The sequence below is a fragment of the Linepithema humile genome, chromosome 6 (genome assembly GCF_040581485.1).
Source record: "Linepithema humile isolate Giens D197 chromosome 6, Lhum_UNIL_v1.0, whole genome shotgun sequence".
NCBI classification, from domain to species: domain Eukaryota; kingdom Metazoa; phylum Arthropoda; class Insecta; order Hymenoptera; family Formicidae; genus Linepithema; species Linepithema humile.
Window position 1 is genome coordinate 2381589 of NC_090133.1, and position 26183 is coordinate 2407771.

General features: G+C 41.9%; 3 protein-coding genes across 7 annotated transcripts in view; 2 read left to right on the forward strand and 1 right to left on the reverse strand.

Annotated features, from left to right (window-relative positions):
* Positions 1 to 7039, forward strand: part of 5-HT2B (5-hydroxytryptamine receptor 2B) — a 38518-nt gene extending 31479 nt beyond the window's left edge. For all 3 annotated transcript variants that reach the window (XM_067358391.1, XM_067358390.1, XM_067358392.1), the window contains 2 exons: positions 4609 to 5228; positions 6061 to 7039. In XM_067358391.1, the coding sequence (XP_067214492.1) occupies positions 4609 to 5228; positions 6061 to 6560 (1120 nt within the window). In that variant the 3' untranslated portion in view covers positions 6561 to 7039. The remainder of the gene's footprint in view (positions 1 to 4608; positions 5229 to 6060) is intronic.
* The window catches only part of Rpn2 (Regulatory particle non-ATPase 2), a 39637-nt gene that overhangs the window by 6543 nt on the left and 6911 nt on the right, over positions 1 to 26183 (reverse strand). For both annotated transcript variants that reach the window (XM_012360126.2, XM_012360125.2), the window contains exons 9-10: positions 21924 to 22139; positions 21507 to 21571 (exon numbers count right to left, since the gene is read on the reverse strand). In XM_012360126.2, the coding sequence (XP_012215549.1) occupies positions 21507 to 21571; positions 21924 to 22139 (281 nt within the window). The remainder of the gene's footprint in view (positions 1 to 21506; positions 21572 to 21923; positions 22140 to 26183) is intronic.
* LOC105667980 (pancreatic triacylglycerol lipase-like) lies at positions 11721 to 26027 on the forward strand. 2 transcript variants are annotated; one of them, XM_067358417.1, is made up of 7 exons: positions 11721 to 11904; positions 23754 to 23922; positions 24002 to 24150; positions 24438 to 24686; positions 25206 to 25388; positions 25464 to 25575; positions 25750 to 26027. In XM_067358417.1, the coding sequence occupies exons 1-7, from the start codon at positions 11811 to 11813 to the stop codon at positions 25805 to 25807; spliced, it is 1014 nt and encodes a 337-aa protein (XP_067214518.1). In that variant the 5' UTR covers positions 11721 to 11810; the 3' UTR covers positions 25808 to 26027. The 2 variants fall into 2 exon arrangements, with proteins under 2 accessions (XP_067214518.1, XP_012215553.2); XM_012360130.2 differs by lacking the exon at positions 11721 to 11904 and adding an exon at positions 23182 to 23425.

The window sequence follows — 26183 nt, forward strand, 5'->3', positions numbered from 1 at the left end:
TGGAAAATATATCAATTGAACATAATTAATTATGAAGGTTAATACGCGCTAAAAGAAGCCACGGACAACATAGAGATAATAATAATAAACAAAATTTCGCAAATTTTGTTCTTCAATCTTTCGAAATGTTTTCACGCAAAATTTTCCTCATAATTCGAACCTGCTTTTGTTTCATTCGACTGTTAAGAGATCCTTACATCTGTTCCGGTGTTGCGGCCTCAATGAATCGCTTTACGCGAAACATCCTGTACACGGTTTGTCCCGACACGATGCAATTCGCGCGAAGAGAGAATTTCTATGCTTATCTGAACTCTCGCAGCGGGAGCTTCCGCAATTATTAACGACATACCCATCGCGTCGTAAACCCCGCGGCTTCTCAAAACACGCCATTGTGCCTGACGGCGGGACGTTTCCGTGGCAATACGAAGTGGCATGAATTTGTGTCACTTTGTCACTCCAGTTCGCGCAACACCGTGACTGCTACGAGACGCGGTTAGCCTTGCGTCGAGTCGGCTTGCACGCCGCGCAGCCGAGGTGTTGCCGACGGCGTAATATCGGTTCGCCGCTCGAAACCCATGCACGCAACTTTGAAAATCTTAAGTGAAAAGTTTGCCATTGTGCTCGCTCGCGATTCCCCAAGAATACAACATCGTAATCTGAACCTATCCTCCCAGTTGTCCTTTGTCCTTCAATCTAAATGTCGTGATGTCACCGAAAGTATTTTCCCCGAGAAAGTTCTTCAGAGCGTGTCACGTTTTTCTTTTCGGTCTTAAAAAATTCTTACATTTATTTTCCAAGTTAAATATCAGCTTACAAAAATCAACTTTACACGCGTTGAAAAGTTAAAAAATGGAAAAGCAAACACGCGGGGGATCTGAGGAGACTTCTTACGTGCGGGATCATCGCCCACCTCCCGAAGGAATCGCAAGTGAATTTAGAAAGGGGGGGAGGGGGGATTATGTTTGACATCGTTTAGAGTTGCAGCGTCTCCGTCGATCGGCGGAAATACGCAAAGCTGAAAGTGGAGCGAGAACATCGAGGCAGGAATATTAAAGGACTCTACCGTCTTTACCGTAGCAAAATGTATTTCAATCATAATCCACCGATCCGCGGTTACGCATCTTCGATTTCCTACTATCTCCCCGATCGTGCGCGACCTTTAAGGCAGTTCTTAAAAGTTAAAAGCTTCCGAAGAACCGAATCGAATAATAGAGAGAAAGCTCGAGAAAATAAAGTTTAGGACTCCGACGACTCCGAGAACGGAATAAAAATACATAACGCGCGTATCCTAGAATACTAAAATTTTCGAAAGAGATCCTAGCGTTTGTGGAAAATTGCTGGATGTAACGGCTTTAAGGGAGAGGACGATTTTAAGCGACAGAAATCGAGAAAACGAGACGCGAGGGACGCGGGAGATTTACGAGTACGCGTGAGAGCGGCTGGAAAAATTCCGCGGGAGGCGAAAAGACGAAATCGTATCGCGTAATCGAGCGCCGGCGAAAGGCGAAAATTTCTCAAAGCAACTTGTAATCATTAAATAGTTCGCAACCGGCTCTTTAAGATTGCGCAACTTCCTTTCCAGCTTCCTTCTTTACTTTTGCGCTCGCTAATGGATACGTATTAGTAACAAAATCTCGAAGCGACTCCTTCGACTTTAATGACAAGTTCATCCGGCAGTCTGCTGCTAAATCTGCCGTAAGAGTTCAGACAAATCAGACATCGCGAAAATCCTCCAACGACGAAATCGTTGCAGAGAGAAATTATAATTTAATTCGAATAAAACCTGTATAAAATTTAAGCGATCTCTTTCATTTCCTAATTTTCATCCATTTATTTTGCAAAACGACGAAATTAATTTTTCCACAGCAAATATAAATTGTGAGTGACTTTTCGCGGTTCTCCGAATTTTTCAAAACCTGCGTAAAATTCAGACAATTTTTCTTTTCCAAAAATGTTCATCGATCTATGTATTTTGTTCAAAATCGCAGAACTGATTTTTACACGGCAAACACAAACTGCACGTGATTTTTCGATTCTCAGATTTTTTTTTCGTAGTATTTTCGCGACATCTGAATTTGCCGAAAATTTCCCTAAAAGTTTCGCACATAACTCACGTGGAAATGCGAAAGTAGACGCGTCAGAAAGGTCACCGCGACGACGGGAAAACCCATTTATACACGGTAGCCTCAAAGTGGATTGCACTTAGCTGCTGGCATTCAAAGTGCAAAACGGACGAAGCGGGGGCGAAAAGGGCGGGCGGGATGGGGCGGGGATGGAAGACCGTAGCTAGTGAGTTTCGCTCGTGTCGTGTACTTAAGTAAACTGCTCTCTTGCCCCCCACATGAACCTCTAATAAAGGAATGCACTTAGGATCGTGTCTCTGAACGTATCAAACGAAGATTACCTCTATAGGGCGCGGGGAGACTTTGCGTTTCGCGAAACCCGTTTTGCCCGTTCGAATTAAGTAAACGTAGAGTGTCTGAGAACATTTTCAAGATGTCTCTGCCTATTGTCGTGTCGTACAAAGCGAGTTGCATTCAACTTAATAATCCTAATGGAACTCTAATGTGTGCGCACAGGGTGTTCCGTAACTCGCGGTCTTCGTTCTAGTCAATCTTTTAAATAATTTCGAGCCAATTTCGAGGAAAATATTCGCGAGTCGAGAGTCGTTTAACTGCACATCCTGAAACGTATCTGTCCGTCCTTCGAGCGTCTCCCCCTTCGGTTTACCTCACAGCCAAGATTTTTCTCAATTTACTGTCAAGACTGCGATCTACTCTCCGAGGACAATCGAGCCGTTTCTCTTCCTTCCGGAAGCATCCTCAATTATCTCCGAAAACCCCACCGAGAGAGAAAAAGAGAGAGAGAGAGAGAAAGAGAGACGCGTCTCCAGCGCCCCGATAAAATTGTCAATATTCAGCGACCGTGCGATCACGAAGCAATTTCACCTCGATTTTCGAGAAACAACAATAATTCTTTCTGTTTCGGTGACTTTCGACTTGGTTTCTTCACGAATCCGAAATTTTACGTATCCTTGTTTTCATATTTCTCAACACAAAATTATCACTCCGATTTGTGAAATTATTACTTCGACTCCTTTCACGTTGTAATCTCAAATTTTTCCTCAAATTGTTCACCTCGTTATTCGAACGTCTTCGCGTTGTCACTTTAATCCTTTTCAAATCCGGATTGCCGCGTCGTCAGTTTGATCGCTGCTTGCGTAAATCTCGTGTCTTCCCCGCTGACGTTGGAAATCTTACTTCATTCTTTCGTGACGCGAGATACGAACATTTACTCGCGGTTTAAACGGCCGGCGCCGGGCGAACGTGGCGAACAACCGATAACAGATCGATAACGGCGACAGGCGCGAATCTCCCGGCCGTGAAAAGTGTGCGACAGTGGACAAGCGTACGCCTCACGTGTCTCTAATTTTCTGTGCGACGGCACAGCAATTTTTTCTCTCCCGCGCAAATTCATCCAATCTCGCGATCAATTACGCGCCCGGTTGCAAAAATGGTATGCAATCGTGTTTTCTTCTCTTTCTCCTTTCTCGTTTAGCCGCGCGCAACGGCCGATTCCGCGTATCGAATGATAAAGGGAGCCCGGGTATCGACGTGCTCCACATTTCGTGACAACAGCGATATTTGTAGATTCCCTTTGAAGCCAAATATTTTCTCCCCTCACGCGGACTGTAAGCGACAGTTTCGCGTTGGACAGTAAAGGGAATTATCCTTGTATGGCGTAATAAAGGGAGAATTAATCTTTGGTCGAAACATCCGCGTTGCTTTAGGTCACTGTATGCGGTACGGATTATTTTCGATTTAATTAACGATCGGTAAGAAAAGCTTTTATCGCGCGTAAAGCTCCGCAAATATTCCCCTTTTTTTCTATTTAGTTTGATTTATAACAGCAGAAAGATTTACCGAGCGCGTGAGAAAAAAAATAATAGGATTTGAACATTAATCTCTCAATAAAACGAGCGTGCCTCTTTTTTTTTATCGCAGTGTGTGTAGATTATTTCAAAATCGATTACAGGCGATAACGAAAGTTTTTTTCTCACACGTGGAACTTGGAAAATATTTTTTCTCTCATTCGACAATTGTGTGTTGAATAGAGTAATTCCTAAATGCGAAATAGCGACGGAATTTGCAAATGTTATGTTTTCAATCGCAGGCGGCAACAATATGATCGAACAATGATATTCAATACGTAATTGATACAAAAGATATGTTTTAATATACGTATATAATATGTAGATATGTAAATTTCAAAACACAGAATGCGATAAATAATTTCTAATGAAATAACACTGTAAATAAATAATTTGCACAAACCTATTCAAACGATTAAAATAATTTCTTTCAAAATTGCCGATATTAAAAAAAAAAAAACACTCCTCGTATAAAAAAACCTATTAACGCAATAGCCCGAAAAATTGTGAGCGCATGTCGCATTCTAAATTTCCAAAATCGAATAACAATATACTTTCACCTTCTCTCTAAGCGTCTCAACTTAAATCGACGCACATTTTCCGCGCAGTTAAATATCAACGCGAAGATTAATAAGATACATATTAACATTTTCATATTGATGCATTTTTTTCTCCAGAAGTGCGGAAAGCACGGAGAGCAGCGTGTCCTGTTCGAGGACGAGCCTGCCGGCGCAGGAAGATCTCCCGAGTCCTTGGAAGCATCGTAGAAGAGCGTCGACTTATAACGAGGCCCACGTGGAGAGGACAATGCAAACCCAGGATTCGCCAAAGACCCCCAGAAAAAGGTCCTTCAGCTTCCACGAGCAGTCGTCCTGTCGCAGAAGCGAGGACGACGCGACGGCGCGCAAAAAGTGCCACTACAAAGGAGGATCGGAGGAAGGGCCGGAAGCGCCACCGCCGCCCTGCACGTGTCCCTATTTCGGAGAATCGTCGAAGAAGCCGCCGCCGAGCGAGATCGTCATCGTCTCCAGCGAGACGATGAGGCCGATCGGCAACAGGGGTCTGGAAATGGGTCTCTCGGGCGACACCGTCAGGCCCATCGGCGCGAAAACTCTGGAAGTCAGCTTGGCGGGCGACACTCTGAGGCCCATCATCGGCAACAAGAACCCGGAGACGGGTGTGTTGGGTAGAAACAACAGTGCCAAGTCTACGGACGGCGCGAACAAGGGTTACGAGCAGTTGACCGTCGCGAATTCCGTCGTTACGTGGCGCGGCGGCAGACGAGGCTCGAGCCTGGGTACGTAGCGATAAACGCGACAATGACGTAACAATAGCGTGAGCTTTCGATTAGCTCTTCGATAATTGCCTCCGGCGAACGGCCATCGCGTGTCACTAGCGTTCCGCTAAAAATTGCGGAAGCGAGGGAGGGGGCGGGCGAGGGGATGATTAGGGGCTCACGGTTCTCTCTCCCGGCGGGGGGGGGGGGGGCGACGGGTGAGACGGGGCTGCCCGACTCCCTCGGTTTCGATCAACCTCTTTTTGCGACTCGAGGAGAAAATGGAGAGAGATTCGTTCGGAGAAGCGTGATTCATGGTCACGGAATGTTCCCGATCGCCGCCTTTCGCGGGGGATTTTCGCGCGACTGATTCTGGGATCCAAAAAATCGTCGGATGCGCAAATCTTCGAGATTTCTAACAGAGATTGAAAGAGAATCCTCGGAACGTTGAGACTGTATAATTTTTCAGAGCTTTATCAAATTAAAGAAGAACAACGGAAAACAGGCGCGGATGTCGGAAAACGCAAAAAATATTATAAAAATACGAAATAAAGTTACAAAAACGTTTTCAATTTTCGCATCCTCTTCATTCCGACGAGATGTGAATTGAAAAAAAAAAAAAAAAAAAGATCGAGATCGATCCCTTGTCGGATTAAAAAAAAAAAAAAATAAGATTCGCAAATTATTCGATTAACAAAATTTTCGAAAGCCCTTTCTTCAGCTCTTCGGACCTGCAACCCTTCTTGAAACTTCCACTCAACGACTTCGAAATTTCGCAAGCAACGTCGGGCAATTTTCCCCTCGTCAAATCCACCCCTTCACTGTTTAAATCGAACATTTCGAATCCTTGCAGGCAACACGAGGACCCTACTGTCCGCGAACGCGCGAGCGATGCCGTTGCGGCGCGCGGCGACGATGCGGGCGCACAACGGCGCGACGGGCGCGAGTCTGGCTCTGAAGCAGAGCAATCCGTCGTCGCCGAATCTGGTGAGGTACACGGGCCAGGTACGCAGCCATCATTCGCGCAACAGCAGCGTCGTCTCGCGCAACAGCTCGCGCCACGGCAGGATCATCCGGCTGGAGCAGAAGGCGACCAAGGTGCTGGGCGTGGTGTTCTTCACGTTCGTGATACTCTGGGCGCCGTTCTTCGTGCTGAACCTGGTGCCGGCCTTCTGCCCCGACTGCGAGCGTCGGATCGACCGCAAGATCTTCGACCTGGTCACCTGGCTCGGCTACGCCAGCTCCATGGTGAACCCGATCTTCTACACGATCTTCAACAAGGTCTTCCGCCAGGCCTTCAAGAAGGTGCTGCTGTGCAAGTATCGCAATCAGGCGTGGCGGCCGGCCAGGTAGGTCCTGGACCCCGGGAGACCGGGGATCGCCGTCAGCAGGATGTGAAACGTGCGAAATGGAAGATCGCGGTATCGTTGGTGAGAGAACGACGGGGCGAGAGAGAGAGAGAGAGAGAGAGAGAGGACCAAAGAGAGAGAGACACCCCGTGAAACTAAACTCGAATGGTGCTATTCTACTCGCGCGATCGGTTTTCATTCCAGGATTGAGTAACGCTCGAATCGTGACGCCGTTGTTGATCCGTTTTTTTTGGGAAATTACGCGATCCTTTGTCGATTCTTCCTATTAGCGAACACTCCTTAACGTTGCGTATTCTCAATTCATCATTTTTAACGAGGTGAAAACACTTTTTTAAATCTTCCCAGCATCCTATCGACATTTCATATCAATTACATATCAATATTTAATAATACGTAATATAGTGATGCCTATTTTAATAATTTTATATTTCAAAATGATTCGTATTTTTAAAAAGAGAAAAATATTTTAGTATGACAAAACGCGCAGATTCTTCAGTCTGAATTTTTTATCGGTGTTATTTTTAATAATTCAAATTGCTGAAAACATGATCATCTGCATACTGATTATAAAAAATTCATACTTCGCATTTTCATATTTAATAATATATCTTGTTCCGTTAAATCCAATTTAACTCTGACATGTGTAAAAAAAAAATAAAGTTAAAATAGAAGTTTTTTATTAATTATGAAGCTGTGCAAAGTGAAAATTAGAAATTAACAATTATTCGACGCTTTTATATATATTATTAATATTTTCTTATAGCAAAGATAAAAACGTTTGTTTCCTAGTAATCACAGAATTTTTAGACGCTTTTCTTTATAAATGTACTGTTGCTCACGTATTTTACATTTCAAGATATCTTTCCGATAGCCTAATCGCGCAAGGATTCGAAACGCGAGCGAACAATCCGACTAGTATTCTAATAAGGAAGCTGTAACATAGTACCTCCAAGCACACTTCGTGTAACCGTAAAATCACTCGGTAAACTACCGCTGGCTAATTAAATTCCCAATTGAATTTCCCTAATTAAATCCCGCACGGAATATCGAGAAATTTAATATATAAAAACGAAATGGCGTGCGTTTAGTCATAATTATGATTAAGAGTATAGGATGCGCGTGCGTATGCGTGCGTGCGTGCGTGTGTGTGTGCGCGCGCGTGTGTGTGTTTTGTGTGTGAGTGCGCACGTGTGCAAATCATATGAATGTGCAAAAAGCTATTACCAATTGAAACCGGTGCTCATGCAAAGTGTGTCAAGAAATCAATAAATATTTCCGGCAGTGATCGGAATAAAGGAAGAAAATTCGAAATTCGACAGGGCAAATTAAAATGATCAAAGTGATCGAAACTTGTTAATGGCGTCTCGTCGATGTATACGAAAGAAAGAGATATTCTACAGGAGAAAAGCCTTTAATCCTTTCATTGTTCCCGGCATGTAAACTCGCCGTTCAATAATTAAAGAGACACAAGAACCTTCTCTTTACTATCCTCTAATTATTTCACAATAGGACGCACCGACGTCTAATTATTTTAGCACTCCTTGCTCGCCTACGCTAATTATTTTCCCTCTTTTTTTCTTCTTTTAGAATCTTGCGAATTTAAAAAAGTTCCGCATGAATTTCCGGGCTAAAAATATTCCGCGCCGTAGAAGAGTCCCCGAATGCAATTTCATTACGGCTGTACAATTGTATCGCGGTTCGGCAGCGACTGCGGACCTCAGACGGGAATTTTATCGCCGCGCTGCAGCTGCCGCAGCACAAAATGCCTGTCTCCTGACTCCGCAACTGCAGGTTACACCGAATGTAAACGTATCACAGCCGCTGACAATAGCAGATTTCGGATGCAGTTGCGCTGCCGGCAGGACAATTGCCGGTACTGTGTGAAATTACATCGTGATACCGCGGCCGCAGATCCCGAATGATCCTGCTGTATGCAAATGCGTCACACGCGCGGGCGCGATGTCCGCCCGCGATTGTATCACAGCCGCGTTGAGCACACATTTTGGGCACAATTATCGTCGTTACCGTACAATCGTGTATTTTGCACCGCCGGTCTACAATCACAGATGCATAACTGGAAATTGTATCGCAGCTCAACAATTGTACATCGGACGTGATCGCGTTATCCTGAGCAGGAAATTCTATTAAAATTCCGTGATTTTTCGAGCGTTTCCGATTGTCAAACAAAACGACGGCATTTTTCGCATTTCGGAGCAAATTCAAAATAATTTTGTAGAAAAAAATATCAGTTTTAAATATTGAATTTGGAAAATTTGCTAAAAAAAAAAAAAGGCTAATCGCAAAGTAAAGCGAAACTCCTGCGAAGAGGCGTTTTCGATCGAGAATTTTTGAGCGCCGACCAATTATTCCGCGAGTATCTTGATTTTTTTCAAACAAAAAACAACTCTGAAAACTCAGGTTTCTCAGGTGATGGATACATCCTGCTATTGCAACTCAATTGCCGGAATTGTTCTGTTTTAAAGTTGCATTACTATTGCACATTTGCGGAGGGACCATGCATGCAATTATATTATACACGATTGCAAGCCGTGCACGCAACTGCAAAGCCCGGGCGCAATCGTAAGTCTAGTTTCGCAAATGAAGACAACGACTGCTCTAATAGCGGAACGAGGCGATGCAATCGCGGTTTTCCGGACACGTTTGTGGGATTTGCGAGGGCGGGCGACGGCGACGAGCGCGGCGTCGGCGGGAGCGGATCTGTCGTTCGTAAAAATAAAGACACTATCGTCGAATTTGCGCAAGCGTGACGCGGTTTCGCCGCCACGGGTTCGTCGTTGTATCGAGCCGTGTGATGGAGAACCAGTAAGTGCGGATGGATGACGGATACACCAACACGGCAATGTTGGGGGCAAACCCCCCATCGACCTCCCCCCGTCCGACCACCCAATCAGAAAATCAATTGTGGACGTCGCTGTCGTGTTAATCGTCCGACCGACCGACCGACCGACCGACCGACCGACCGACCGTTCACTGTCGTCGCGCTAATTATTTAGTTTTCCATCGTTGTTCGCGGCTTGTCCCAACGTTGGTTGACCCCGCGCAACCTATTTAAACGCCCACCAACGCGAAGGTTGCATTTCACGCGGCGATTTTCCGCCGAAAAGAGTCACCGATACAAACGACACGCCGTCATAATTTCAACGGCTGATTAAATCAAATCAATAATTTCGGAATATTGTTGAAAAACTCCTATTTTTAAGGCGTATCAAGGCGTTTCTAGCACGCGATGTTCTTTTACCGTGAAAATTTAATTCTTCAAAATTTAATTAGAAGAAATAAATAAACTTCCAATCTTATCGACAATCTATACGATGTGCTGAGAATTCCTAGATTTTAGCTGGATTAAATTTCCGCAAACTTGGTCTCTAAATTATTATTGATATTAAACTTGATAAATTGGGACACTTAGTTAGCCGATGAGCCGTTAAATATCGTTATCTCTAAAACGACCGAGCCTTGTCAACATCGATCGTGATTAATTGACCTTACAGAATCGCTTACGATATCTCTCTCCATCTGCGCGAGCTCGCCAACTTGAGGAAACCTCTCATATCTGATGCTGCAACCGGAACGACATTAATTATGCTCACTCATTAACGTGCAGTGTAAGTTACGCCCTCCGATAAGACTTGCGATTGGATCTCCTCGCCCGGATATATGGATGTGTTCGTTCTGAAGATGAGACTTGGAATATATAGCTAATGTCGGAAATGCAAATAGAAGTATGATATGAAAGCAGAACTGGGATTTAATTTCTTTCGGCAGATTTTCGTGCGGACGCACGCCGTCTTTTAGCTCGCGTCTTGGCAACGTGCCGTCAAACGTGCCGTGTAAACGAGAAAACGCGGGGCTGAAAATCGACGACGGGAAACGAAAAACTGGCAACTGAATCCCAGTTGATATAAAATGATAAAATGAAATATGATAAATAATTTTATTTACGAGAGAAATTAAAATCAAGTTTACAATAAGAAAATAGCAATAAAACGGGCGATATACATATAAGAGTTATACATTACATTAAAACGGAAAAATAATAAACAGACTGAATGCATAAAAATGAGATAAAATACGAGAGATTTGTTCACAAAATGTGTAACTTTTTTTGTCGCGTGTTTTCATGCTATTTCGCGGCGGTCTCATTGTGAATGTCATTTTAGCTCTTTTCCGTACCGCGCCATTGAGACAAGTCGAAAAAAGGACCGAAACGTTTTTTGGCGCAATATTTTCATATGAATGAAATAATAATGCGAAAAATATATTTGTGCACGCCGAATGCGCTCCAACTTTCCGCCGTCGCTCATATTTTCGCGAGAGAATTTAAGATCGCGAGATTCCCGAGTCCACCCCGGGCGTTTATTTCAACAATGCGAGTCCCTCGACATTATTCACACGACACTTGAGCCGGGCTTTCGTTTTGTTCGCGACAGTTTCTTCGGCGAGCGGCAACTTGTCGCGGTAATGCGGGGTCTTCCGCGGAATTGGCGTAATTGGCAATCTGCACAATTAGTCCGCGTCTCTCGTCGAAGGGAAAGACTAATCGTCGTAACCCCCTGTGGGCTGAATTTCCCATTAAACGTTAAGTGCCACTCGAAACTCGCACTTACTTCCGGTAAGAATCGATAATAGCGCACCGACCGAAATTAGGCTAAGACACACAGCACGCGCGCGCGTGATTTACAATAATATTAATGTGCACGAGCAAAGCGAAGTGTACGATCGGGCGGATTAATTGTGCGCTATAAGACGTCGATACGATATTGATTGAAGGAATCAAGGGGGAAGAAAGAGGGAAATTTATAGCGCCGTATAAAAGTTCCCCCGTCCATTTCGTTCGAACGGCAGGAACGTGTCGAGCATTTCGCTAACGGGAAGACAAATCGAATACAAGACGACCGTGAGTGTGAAGCACAAAGAAGAAGAAGAGCAGCTTGATGTGACGTTCGAGTTGACGTTAATTAAATTCTCAACGAGCATGAGTGGCCCGATACGAGTCGAAGGCAAACTCTGGAGTGGCATCCAAAGTCGATCTTCACGAAGGCTAAAATTTCGGAATTCGACGCAAGATGTCTAGGGAGCGAGCAAACTTGCGCGAGAGAGAGAGAGGGGGGGGGGGAAGGGGAAGAAGGGGACCGGAGAGAGAGAGGGGGGAGGAGGATACAAGCGTGACGTCCTGCGTTTTGCGGTTGCACGCATCTCTCAGTGCAACCCGATGCACCTGACCTGCGAAATACATTTCGCAGACCGCGACGCGGCGAATATGGCATCGCAACCCTCGGCACGTAGCAAAGATGTACAGACGCTCGGTAATATAGGGCAATTAATTTCTAATCACAGCATTCCGATATATTAAATTAGTTGGCTCTCTGACGTCGTTTCTTGCGGCGGAGCCTCGTCGCAAAGACAAGTTGATAGAAAATTCGTTAGCGCGTATCATAAGTTCGCGGGTTTGAATGAAAGATTTTTTTTTTTTTTATCAGAGCCCGAAATTAAGCCGCTGTTGACTTAAATATTGACCGAAATATTAATCGGAGATTGCACGCTTGCATAATGGAGCCGAGCAGAGTCGGTGCGCGCGGAGAGAAAATGACGCCGGCTGCAGCTGCAGCGGAGAAACTGTAATAATTTATGAGACTAGCGCATCGCGGACAGTGACATAACTGCTTCCGGACTCGTTAATCTATCGTAGGAAAATGAGGCGGCGAACTTGGAAAATCGGGGACACAAGAAGGGAGGAACGGGCGGAAAATGTTTTTCCGACGCTCGCACGATAAACTCGTTTTAATTAACGAGCGGATCCGCGTTAAAATACGACGTATTAAAGCGCATTATTTACGGAAGACAAAGTGCAGTAACGGAGAAATAAATGTAACAACGTCCGGACTCCCGGAGAAAGTTACTAAATCCTACTTTGCAGATTTCTCAGATGTCGTCCTCAAAATGCGGTGAAGTTCCCAACTTTGGCGAATATTAAATCTCAAGATGAAGATGTGTCCTTCTTAAATATGTTAAAAACAAAAACCCTTCTCCAGCAGAACGGCTGAATCCTTTAAATAGATTCTCTTCATATTTTAGACGCAAAGTTGTTTAATCGCGCAGATTTTGAAACAATTCGTGACTCAGAACGAAAATAACCGCCAATAATTACCGATGAGATGAAACAACGATCAATAATAATTAATTAATTGCTTGCTTAAGAACGAAAATAATGGTACCTCCTGAAAATGTTTAATTATTAATTTTTTCAAATCCGAAACCTTATTATAAAATTATTGCGCGACGGATAATTAATAAAATTGTAAAACATCGTTAAAATATTAATGAGGATTACTACGCTCATTATCGCACTCTACTCGAGCCTTCCCGATAATCTCTTCTCGATTTCATTTGCCGGCCCGATTTTCGAGAATGTCCTCTAATTACGGAAGATTTTAGCGAGCATGGCTCCAGCCGAAAGCCATTAACTTTTCGCAAGATGCCGCGCGATTTTCTCGTGTAATTTTTATCCACCGTCACGTGGTATAAAGCGTTCGCGTGCATTCCATAAAAAGGATATTACCGCCGCATTTGCAGCGGCCACGTGAATAGACTATGCGCGCCACTACGAGGCGAAGGTGCATCGATTCGAGCATGAGATTGCAACATCAGCAACCATTTTTTTTCAACGGAATATTAATTTATTTTATGAATTAATGAATTACTAATTTAATTATAAAACATAACTATTAAATTAATGACAATTAATTTCGAATTAATTTCCTAGTCTTGAAATTAACAATTGCATAATTATGTTGTGCAAATTAAGACAAATTGTATAATAATTTACCTAAATGCGGGAATATAACACGCGCCTCGCGATAAAACGGCTGCAAAAAGAGAAAGATTTGAGAGAAACTTTAATTTAAAAAGTTATTTATTTAGAAAATATATAAAGATTTTATTTAAAATGAAAAAGAGTTTAATTAAGAAAGGAAGAGAAAAATAATTATTCCCGGGTGTAAAATAATTATTCCAATGTCAAATTTTCGAAAAACTTGCCGTATATATTCTGCCAGAACGACGTAGTAAACTTGCGCAGCTGTTCGCGTTTATCTACGCGTCAATTTACACAACAATCTTTGATGTGCACGCGCCGATTAATTATACAAGAATACTAAAATTTTAATGGTGAGAACGATTATCATTTCGCGGATAATGTGCGAGATTAGTATTCTATTAATTAGCCGATTATTCCCCGCGAGTTAATTCGCAGCAAATTATTGAGGCGAGGAGAAGAAACGTGTGCAAATTAATTCCGCGCGCGCGCGAAATATTAAAATCGGATGTCGAGTCTTCGGTGGCTCTAAGCGTGGATTATCGGGGGTTGCACCCGCCGCGAATCCGCTAATCCCCTGCACGGGATTTAAGTGTCACGCGAAGATATTAATACGCATACAGGCGCGATTCAATCTTGTTTCTTCATTTTTCTCTCAAATTTTTTCCCACGAAAATCCTCTAACATAACCAAAGATATAATCATCTAATTCCTAAAAATGATTATTCGCTCCTTTCTTTCTTAATTAAACTTCCTCTCGCTTTACATAAAACCCTTTAATATCCTTTAAATACTTTAATACGATTTCAAATTTCTTTTCCAAATCTCATTTTTCCGTTGCACCTTTGTGTTGTTCGCATCGAGAGCAGTTTGAGAGTTAAGAGAATCAGTTGAGAATACGTTTGAGAATCTCATGCATTTCTAGATGTTCTTCTCATCCTCGGAAATCCCTCGGTTTTCCCCGAAATTAATTTACATACCGCTACGATTAGAACGTTGATTAAAATCGAGATTAATGGATCACAGGTAGCGCACTTTCCTTCAGGTTCTCGCCGCTGCTTATTATCCTAATTCCCAGCGGATCCTGCCCGCTCGGACCTTACACCCTTCCGGTAATCCCGACGAGAAAACTGTTGATTCTTGCGAGGAAAATCTCCCACAATTTCCCAGATGCAGCGCAAATTCTTATCACTCGCGTGTGTAGCGCAGACAGATTTATTTATTGGAATCTAATATATCTGTTAAGTTTTTATCAAATATTAATGTCTTCAGGATTACATTTCATATTAATTTACTTTCTCGTTATCAAGATGTATTGATGAAACGTTTTGTACAATGAAATCTTTATTAACGTTCGATTCTCAGTCCATTTGCTTGGATCCTGGAATTTAATCGCCCGGCGAGGTCCGGAAAATCGAAGAAAAATATTTTCCAGGACTTCCAAGCTTTATTAGATAACTGAGATGTTTGCCAGCTTAGAAGCAACCAATAATTTCTCGCGGTAATGAAAGACACCAATCGTCCTGAAATGAAACTTGTTCACGTCGGATTCGAGATACATCTTTGCAAAATTTTCACCCGAGAGAGGGAAAATAAAATTTATATCTCTATTTTAATTTCGCTCGAATTTCCGCTCTCTAGTATTTGAATTTTCCACATATCTCTCGTCGATTAAATTTTAAATTAAACACCGTTGACCAAAATACTAAATTTCGTCGTTTAACGTATAATTATCACTTGCGCAATTAAATCTGTCGCCGACAGTTTGTGCAAAGTAAAAAAAATTTTAAAAAATTTAACTCCACCCGATAATCCTTCCTTTTGTCCCTCTCTCTCTCTTTTTGTGTACACATTTGCGTACTTTTGTTGTCAAAAGGGCTAAACAAAGTGTTTTACTCGATGTCAAACGCGATCGAGTCAGATACGATGCACGGTGCATAAATGTGTGCGAAACGGCTAAAATTCCACGGACGACTTCGCGTAAGTTCGATAACAACTTGTCCCGCGATCAATAATAGTGTACGCATTCGCACGGATAAATAGCGATCAATTGCAGGCTTCGACCATTGCCATAACCGCGTTAACGATTACATCGTGAATTCCGGGAATCGCGCGTTCATTGGCCACGATTGCACGTTCAATTACTCACTTTGTCCGTGGCGCGTATATGCGTCCGCCCGATGCGCCGCACTGTACGTAATACCCAGCCACCGCACTTGAAATAATAATGCGCGAAACAAGATACGTCAATAATTAATAATTATAATACCGATATTGTATACTCGGCGATTGTAATTAATACACTGATGACGTGCACGCCGCAAAAGATATCCGAAACGCATGAATCCGCATGGAATTCCTTCGCGATCAATAATCACTATGCCGACATGCCGGCGCATCACGCCACCGACGCAGTAATTATCCAATTAAATGTATAATCGAGCACGATGACGGAAAAATCGCACGATAATTAGCGATTTCAATGAGCGCACTATCAAGTCGGTAGTTCTAGCTAATTGAGAATAAACGCGCGGAATAATGCGTTGACTGCAAAATGTCCATCGTGCGGCAACATTGTTTACTAATTAATAATTCCACTGCCGGCGCCCGCTAACCCGATAATTAGAGTTATTAGATAAAACAAACGTGCGGGAAAATAAGCGGCTGTTTAAAACGCGTCGCGTCGATCGATTCGCGCACCGTGTGTTTATTTCTGTTATTGCGCAATCGATATTTCGTAATATTTCATGCCTCCCCATCGAAGAAAAATAACGGTCGACGCCGATAAAGCCGATGATTAATCGGCGATGATTATACGCCGATGATTATACAGCGCGGTGATGATTACGATTGTCGAGCGGCGGGGATTATGATAATCCAGTGATTGCGAAATTGCACGGGGCGAATTCGTCTCTTAATCGGCATTAATCACGGAGCCGCGATTGTGAATCTCTGAGCGTCTTTTGTGAGAGCGAAGCGCAACCATAAATAACCGCGCCGGACCGAAATCCCTAAACGCGCTCTTAATCTCGTTTTGTTAAATCGTTCCGCACAAAAGTGTCAGGTTCGCCAGGTAAGAATCCCCCCCCCCCCCGTCACTATTTATCGCGTTCAATTAATTAGACGTAACAATCAATCGAATCGACAGTTATTACTTAAACGATACATCGAGCAAATAATTTTGCGCGTCGCGAAGCTCCACTGCGGATTCTCTCCCGCGCGGATGAATATTAATTAATTTATTTCAACAAATACAAATTGATTCAACGTGCTTTTCAATTTCTCCGGGCTTCCTCATTAAATATCCGTCCGTGGAGCGGAGTTAATGCAACATAAATTAAACCCGGAAAAAAAAAATAGATAATCACAGACGCAGTGGTCATGTTTGAGATCAAAGGAGGATGCATTTTAGGGTCAACGAAATATACAGAACAAATTGGCGAGGGCGGAAAATGGAGCAGAGCGCTCAAAGGGTTGGAGATTAAACGTGGAAAAAAAAGGGGGAGCAAAAACATGTGACCTGAAATTTGAATGATGAGAACCGCTAACCCGCGTATTGTCCGGACATTAATTGGAAAGGGCGGACTGTGCAAGGATTAAGCGGGAGGATCTCCCGTAAAGAAACGGGAAACAGGGTCACGGACGAATTTCAAGAATTTTTCAAAACGCGACAAGATGAAAAATGAAGCTTCCAAATTGCCGACACAAATTGCGGAAAACAAATCGAATTCTTACAAACTTGTCGGGCAGAAGCGCGCGTTCAAATAAAAAAAAAAAAAAAAAAAAAAAAAAGACGTAACATTTCACAGAATCGCGATCATCGTCGTTACATTCGACTCTGAAAAAGCGTGTAGAATGGATCTATCAAAGAGTCGTGAAATAAAGTCGAGCTTTCAGCTCGTCGATTCGAGAAGATGAAAACTATATTGATTCTTTCCATCTTATGCGCTCCTCTTTGTTACGCAACGTAAAATGGATAAAAGTTCGTTTCCCGAGTGAAATTCGCAAAATTAAGTTTATATTTATCTCTCGAGTTCGTTTAACGGCGAATTAAATACGTGGATTTATATAAGTAAATTTCAATCGGTCTCGCGACACATCAAACACTCCTTACGTTATCTGCGTTTTTATATTCAAGCAATCTCTAGTTCTAAAAGCGATTGAAATTCCGTGTGATCAAATAACGACTGCTCGAGGAGCGAGGAGCGTCGCTTCTTTATCGCGCGGCGATGATTTATTCCGAGGAAGAGCCCCGAATCGACCTGGTATTCCAATTAAGAGCCCACAGCTTTCTTATCGATTATCAACGAATCGATCAAGATCTCACAATCAGCGGAACAGATGAAAGACAAAGCCGGCGTGATTTATTAGTAAATCCATCGAAATCTCGGCTGTCGCACTTGAAATGCGCTTTTAAGGTGCGTTATTAAAAAATTTGAGACGAACGCTTTGAGCGCCGAAGATAATCGCGAGAACGCGTGCGAAAAAAGCGTCGCACAATCGCTTCTTCACGTCGGAAAATTCCAACAAGCGCTATCGCGCTTCTTCGCGCACCAGCGATTAAACATTCATTATCGGTAAACATTTTCTCCGCCCGCGAAAGAGATGTTCCTTTTTTTGCGTTTAATAAAACAAGATTCTATTTTCATCCTTTTTTACAAAAAAAAAGCCAACATTATTTTGCCTTCGTCCGATAAAATATAAGATTCAACATATAATATTTCCAGGTTGAACTCCGCTCGGAACTTCGCTTACGATAAAGATCTTACGGTATTTCTCTCGGTATCAAAAATTACAAAATATCGCATCGAATATTCGCCAAGAAAATCCACCAGGAATAGAGGCAAAGCGACTGAAAATTCGTTCGAAGACACTTCGGTCGAATAGAAATACAATTCGACATGCTTTTCCCAGGCCGGAAGAGCGCTGGGAATACCTATCACGAGAAAACAGGGAAGGCGGAAGCGACACATACCGGCGTGCAAGGAAGAGAAAATAACGCGTGTCTGTTCTGTCGTTAGCGAAACGAGAATAGCAGGTTCCTTTCCTGCGCGAGGCCGTAAAAAAATAAGTCGATCAAACCTAATAGCTTCGCGCCGTTTCCGTGATTTATTCCATAAATTCGAGATGTCGCAATAAAATAAAACGGACGTATTTTTCAATCGACGTTCCCTCCCCGTTTCGTCGCACAGACGCGATAAACATGGAAAAACTGACAAATGCCCGAACGGCGAAAATAGTTCGATATGAGTTTTCTAATAAAAGTCTGTTTTTTCGCAAAAAAAAAAAAAGCTTTCTCACTCTCGCACCCTCCGGGTCGCTCAATTGTACTTCACCTTCTTCAGCTTTCATTGCCTACCGCCGACGCAATACCGCGCCCCATCTCTCGTGGGAGGGGAATATTTCCACCCCGAGCTTCGTTTCATAAAACTGCAAGTCTCCTTGTAATGCGAGACAGCGCAGCGCCTCGGGATACACGAGGTAAGTAAGGATTATTCCTTGTCGATTTAGAGCGGTGGAAAAAGTGAAAACGAGGGAAAGTTAAACTCCCTTAATCCTGGATGAAAGAGAATAAAGTATCACCTTAGAATTTAAAATTAATTCCGAAGCTAAAACAAAAAAAAAAAAATTAGCCGAAAGCCATAAAAAGATTAACGTGGGATTTGAATTCACTTGAAACTTAAAAATCAATTTTTAGATCAAATAAATTCGCGTGGGGAAAAATCTTCGAGGACGATTCGACAACATATAATTATCCGAATAATTATTCATAGTAATAAAAAAGATTACGAGCATTTTAAAGCCAGGAGAAAATTGCCACGTTCGTGTCCACTTGCGAGGATCCGGTCTCTTCTAAATTGCAATCTGAATGCGGAGAAATGGGACGTGAGGTAGTTTGCAGTGTATAACTTATTCAATAGGTCGGCCTCTATTCATTGCGGCTGCCCTGGTAATGGCAAGGATCTCGAAAGAAGGAAAAATTGAGAACGTAGGCAGAAGACAGAGACAGAGAGAGAAAAGAATAAAAACACATCGTATCATCCAAAATGGAGGGCCGCACGCGAATAAAGCAGGCAAAGTCAAACAAGTGTGACCCGTGCGCGCGAGAGAGAAAGAGAGGACAGAGATTCTATTACTTTTCATCCGTGAATTTTTTTTTATTTATTTCTCGACCTTATTTCATGTTCGCGAGAATGCGAAGCGTTCTTATATTTTTTGACTTGCAAACGATCGAAATATGGAGACTTTTCATGTGGAGAAATTTGCAAGAACAAACTTTCGTCCTTTGTTCAAAAGAATAAAGTGTTTTCTTGTTAGGAAAAACGACTAATTTAACGCTTTCGCGCGAAACAACTTTTTTCTCGTAGACATGAGAGAGAGGGAAAGAGAGAGAGAGAGAGAGAGTGGCGCATCCGCGCACTCTTCTTTTTACTCGGAATGTATTTTACTTCCAGCGTAAACTTTCAATTTTTCGAATTTGTCGGATTTGCCGGTGTTTCCAACAAGAAAAAGATCCCCCCCCTCTCCTCCTCCCTCAAAAGAAAAGCAAAACAGAAACGAAAGCACTAATAAAATTCGTTTACAGAGCAAACGGGTTTAAACAGTTGCGATTGGTTGCGGTCGAAAACGGCTAAGCGAAAGGCAAATTTGCGCACGCGTTCCGATATTCACGTATTTGTTGTCTCGTGTTAACAATTGCAAATCAGCTGCCGACCATCCGCAACTGTTTAAACTCCGTTTGTGTACCGATGTCACTTTCGCCTACCGTTAAACTATATGCGTGTTCTCAGATAAGTCTAAACAAGTGCCCTTCGAAAGTTAATTAACGACTGGCGCGTAGAAAAAACGGGCGCGTAGAAAAAACGGGCGCGTAGAAAAAACGGGTGCGTTCAAAATGTTCCAAAAAACCACCGAACATTTTTCTCGTCAGGTCAATTTTCCTTAAATATCGGGACACCTGTTATTTTTTCAAATGCAATCAAAAATTAATTTAGATTAAAAATAGAAAATTCCCGACGAACCAAGCATCGGGATGAAAATTAAATGACCTCATATTCCTCGGCCAATTTCGAGCAAACTTCAGTAGAGTAGAATTTTAATGTAAAACTTTGTCGCGAGAATAAAAGACTGAAAGAGATATCAAACAAACTAAGAAATGAGTGAAAAAATATGACGGAAAATTCGTTGCAACAATAATAATGAACTCTTTTTAACTGGCAAACTAATTACTGTTGCGTATTATTAACGGCATCATCGCGGAGTCTGCGTGATCAGAAGTTGCGTGCAAACAGTAAACTCGCCTCTTTCTGTCTCTCTCAAAATAGATTCTCATTCATTTACTCACGCGTTCGCTATATTTCGAAGGAGATCTTATCGGTCAGAACATTACAAAATATCTGTAATCGATCACGACAGGCTCGTGAGTGGCATATTGACCGCTGAACATCACTGTACTGCAGGTTAGCGCAAATTTTTCTGACGCAAGCGAAATTTTTAACATCCTTCTAGACACGTGCTTTCGCAACACATTCGGAAAATTGACAGCAGTTTGTGCTAAACAAGTGCCGATAAGTTAATAGCTTAAGAATTTGAAATACGCAGATAAATTAATATCCAATTGACTGATTCTTTTCAAATAAGATTGTATAAGATCAATATAAGAAATAATTAACGCCTCTTGCTAGAGTTGAAAGCAAATGAATTAAAGTAAATAAGAGATAAATAGAAATTGTTTAATTTATCGGCAAATTTAAATTTGCTCTGACGTTTTGCTTTGTCATTGTAAATAATTTACAAATGTTTTCTCTCTCTCTCTCTCTCTCTCTCTCTCTCTCTTTGTGGCTTCTCCAGTTTCTTCCTCATCATTTTACGCCGCGAAAAAAATATATTAGCGGCCAAAATCATAACAGAAAGGCTAAAGTTATTTCGCCAATTATGTTTTTAGGATGGCAAGTCAGCATGCTTGGAATACGCTAAATGCGATTTCGCTTGGCGCGGAAGCCGTGGGAGTTTCGCAAACGCGCGTAATTTCCGCATTCTTCGGTTTTGTTAAATCCACTTTGTGGAATTAGGTAACTTTACAAAGGTACTCACCGGAACAGCAGGAAGCCCAGACCAGTAACTGCGGCTCGTCGAACGTCATCGTTAACATCAGAGACCTGTTAGAACGTAAAAAGAGAGGAAAAAATCGCGACTGCAATACTCCGCGAGAAATTCAATTCCGCCTTCTCTTTGATGCGAAATAAAAAAAAAAAAAGCGGAATCGACGCGTACGCGAATCATGCAAATCGACTCTCTCATTTCAACAATACAAATAAATCATTCTTCCTCTATGTTTATTCTAGAAAAATAATAACGCACGGAACAAACTGTATTACGTATTCTCTATAAATACTAAAATAATAAATAAAGTTGCAACCGAATGGAAATTGAACGGACAAGGAAATAAATTAAGCGAATAAATAAAGAGCGAGCGAATAGAACGGAATGGCAAATCGAATCGACACTCACGGCAACGTGCAGCAGCTTGCGGATGGCCTGGTTGTTTCCGGTGCCGCAGTAGGCCATCGCGAGGGTGTACATGCCGCTCCTACGTAGGATCGGGTCTTTGTCGGCGCACAAGGACGTCACTAGGGGATCGGCCTCCTCGAGGCGACCGTACATCGTGAAGGCGATGCCGACCGCGAGGCCACGTAGGATCTTCTCGTGCTGCGTCTCTTGGGCATACTGCAAAAACAAAAACCTCCTAAAAAGATCGATAATAGAGCGTCGCGGAACGAGAGAATGTCTCTTCCTCTTCACGGCGTGAGCATCGAGAAAATAATAATAATAATAACTTTATAATTCCCCCGCAAACAGGGATGACATCGTTGCGGCGGATACGCGGCCATCCCCGCGCTTTCGACATTAATTACTTTTTAATTAGTAGAGATGTAATGAAAATTTTTCAACAGAAATTGTTTTGCTTGTAAAGTATGTATCCGATTATTTCAATGGAGATTGCACGTCGTTCTACTGCAAATTTCTCGATCGAACTTTGAAAACTTTGAAAAGAATGTTAGGGTAAATTAGTTTTGTAAATTTAGTTTTAAGAGAGGGAAAACATTGCATCTCTGCGAAAAGCAGAGAGCTTCTTTCCGGTGAAATTAAACTCTTTCAATAGATTTTGATATCTGCTTCGCACAGATTTGCAATTAATGCACAATGGGCCGTTTTTCCAGGATCAAGACGTGTCTGCGTTACTAAATCACAGCCGCTGGGATACATTATAGAACCAGTAATGGATAATTCGATTACGCTGACCGACTAGTGGCAAGTTATGATTCGTTTAGCATCGACCTGCTGCCGCTGCTGCTCGCAGCGGTGGCCGGCAGCGACGAAAGTTAAGGCTTGTTTCAACCTGCGGGACTACTTTCCACGCGAGAAACAACGAAACTAAAACGCGGCCGATGTTTTGAGAAACTTTACGAATTAATGTGCGAATGGCGTGCGAAAAAGTTGCGCGAGATCGTGTGTTTAGCGCTCTCTTCGCAGACAAAATATTAAAGATTCCGGTCGAATTCTCTTTAATTTTGTAAAGACTGTAAGAATATCTTTGATAATAAACTTGAACTTTTATAATAAATTGCAACAAAATTGAAAAAAAATATCACGCTAGAAATAATTTACAGAAATTATATTTTAGATGAAAAGTTTCTTCTTTCTTTATATTATTATATAAAATATTGTATGAATCATGGTCGATTATCACGACAACTGTAAACTCTGTCTTCCTATGATAAAAAAGAAGATTTAGCTCTTGATTTTACGATCGTACTTTTCTTAACCAATTAATCTTCCTTCGCGTTTAACTAACACAATTATTCAGCCATATCTCTGGCTTATCAATCACATCGAATGTACATCTGCCGACGCGGTATAAAAGAAACGCCGAAAAGAACAGACCGACATATTCAATCGAAGAGTACAAACGAGTACAAATTCAAAGATGGTTGCTCCGGCAGTCGCATTGTGTGCGTGTGACAAATAATTATATTTTTAAACTTCATAGTTGTACATTTGTGAATAAATTCTTATCACTCTTGTAAAACATAATTTTTGAATTTGCAAAAAAAAGCGAACATTCCTTGATTTTAAGATCAAATCTTGATGAGAAAATTATCCTCAAACTTGCAGTTGCTCACTTTTGTAAAAAAAATCATTCTTAAATTTGCAGTTCAATAATTATTTGCAAATTCGAAAGAGACTCGTATTCCTCGAATTTCGCGTGAATTCACAAGATAAATATCTGATTTTACTTCGAAGAATCAACCTGGATCGATGAGTGTGTTTTGATCGCAGTGTATCCGACTCTATTGGCGTCTCTCGCGTCGAATCCGAATCTGACGATTTTCGCCGACGACAGTGGGACGCAGTACGTGATCGACCTTAGCGAGCCCGATTTTACCGAGGCGGAAGAGCTCGAGATCAGCGAATCCATCCGCGAAATCACCTTCCATTTGTACACACGGTAAATGTATACGAAACACCGGTGCGAGACCGCTGCGTCGGGCGTCGATTTCTAACGCGGAATCGATTTCTCTCTACAGAAATAATCCGCTGGTTGGACAGGAGTTGATTATCGGCAACGCGGACAGCGTGAAGAACAGTTTTTGGAACCCTCACAATCCCACATATATAGTCACTCACGGCTGGCGAGGACATCCGGAAGATAATTCTTGCATCATGCCTCGCGACGGTAGGATCGCCACAAATTTGACATCCTTAATAACTCCTTAATAACTCTTGTCGTCCTCTCCTCTTTCTCTTCAAATTTTCCCAATCCTCTGATTTCGAATTTTCACGTGTATTTTGAATGTCTGAATTCTTAATATTCAACTCTTATCTTCCTCTGTTTTGTCTTGGAATTTTTCTAATTCTTTGATTTCTAATTTTCACGTGTAATTTCGAATGTCTAAATTTCTAGATTCCATAAAATGTGCTTCAGCGTCTCAGCAATTAATTTCTACTTTGTAATTACTTTAGCTTATCTCAGCGTTGGCGATTACAACGTCATTCTGGTCGATTGGCAAAAAACAGCTAAGTTTCTGTTATACTGGAAAGTAGTGAAAAGCGTACCACTCGTCGCCACACTTGTGGCTAACATGATCAACTATTTAGAGAAAAATTTTGGTTTAAATCCCGCCACGACCAGAGCAGTGGGACATTCGCTTGGAGGACATGTCATCAGTCTTGCAGCTCGTTTCGCGAAAACCGAAATCGCTGAAGTGATCGGTAAGTTTAATAAAACACATTATAGAAAAAAAAAAAAAAAACTAATCCAAAATTAAAAATAGAGAATAATGATGAAGCAAGACTCTTCATAATCTCTTGCAAAAAACAGAAGAAAACGTTGTTAATGTTTCATTTAATAAATCTGTGATATGTAAAATAAGATTTCAGACTGTAACAAATGTTATCTTTATAAGAGTAATATTTTCTTCAATTTTAAAACTTTTATCTCAATTCGAATAAAGGACTGAAAAATATGAAATTAAATTTGATGAGAATGGAATAACTTTAAATTTGCGTTCGCTAGCTCTACAATATTAAATTTGAAAACTGATTTGAATCATACGGTTCTAAAAATCTACGAATGCCGTGTTTTCAATAACATTTTTCCTACAAAAATTCCATATGATGAAAAATATTTTTTTCGTATTAACGTCAACCGACAATCGTTTTTCACGATGCAAATAAGAGATGAATCTCTTGTCATAAGACTAAAAAAACAAATTTTTGATTTTCCCACAGCTTTGGATCCCGCGAAGCCGAAATTCGAATTCAAAGGACCGGGAGAAAGAGTGGACGCGTCGGATGCGAGTCTGGTGCACGCGATACACACGAACGCGGGTGTTCTTGGCTTGGAAGAGCCGGTCGGCCATGCCGACTTTTACCCCAACGGCGGCAAAGACCAGCCGGGATGCAGCTGGATCGGTAAATAAATTAACGGGGAAGGAAGATTTTACGCCGCTTACAGGCTCATTGGCTAACGAGCCGATCAATTTGCAGCGGTCGGGTGTGCGCATTCGAGGTCTTACGAATACTACGCCGAGTCCATCAGGAATCCGAAAGGCTTTCGCGCCGGAGACGTGTTTATGGGCGGACCGGAGCTCGATCGAAGGTAAGCACAACTCTCCTCTTCTCTTTCTACGATTATTTTGTCTCTTTTTGGAAGCACAGTATTATTCTTTGCCCCTCTAAGCGCTCTCCTTCCTTCTTTAACTTTTGTATTTCTTTTTCTTTGAAATAAATTGATCGAAATAACGATTATAGTTCAGGTTTGTGTGAAATTTAGGGCGAAAGGAAGCTACGTTCTGCAGACTAACAGGAAGCCGCCGTTCGCACTCGACTGACAACGGACGACTGTCATTTCCTTATTTTTTCACACCTTTCGCATATGCTTTTGCAGTGTATTCGGAGCAAAGTTATCGAAATGTTTCTCGACTAAAATAAATGCACAAAGATGGAGATTTGGCCTAATATAGTCTACTTTCCTAATGAAATTTGATTTTTGTGATACATAGCGCCTTGTCCACGTGATATTATTCAAAATAAACTTTTATGAACCCTAAACCTTCCTCGTGTCGTTTGAATAATTGATCAATATTTCTCTCCGCTCATAAAACTGTCGTTATGACGCAGCTACATTTATCACTATTATTTTATCACTTTTATCATCCAGTAAAAATTTCATTTTATCATCAAAACACTTGAAATTATCTTTCTAAT

Coding starts and splice junctions, on each gene's coding strand:
- LOC105667980 (XM_067358417.1), top strand. CDS start 11,811: ATGCACCTGACCTGCGAAATACATTTCGCAGACCGCGACGCGGCGAAT. Junction 23,923..24,001: donor ACCTTCCATTTGTACACACG/GTAAATGTATAC, acceptor TTCTCTCTACAG/AAATAATCCGCTGGTTGGAC. Junction 24,687..25,205: donor CGAAATCGCTGAAGTGATCG/GTAAGTTTAATA, acceptor ATTTTCCCACAG/CTTTGGATCCCGCGAAGCCG.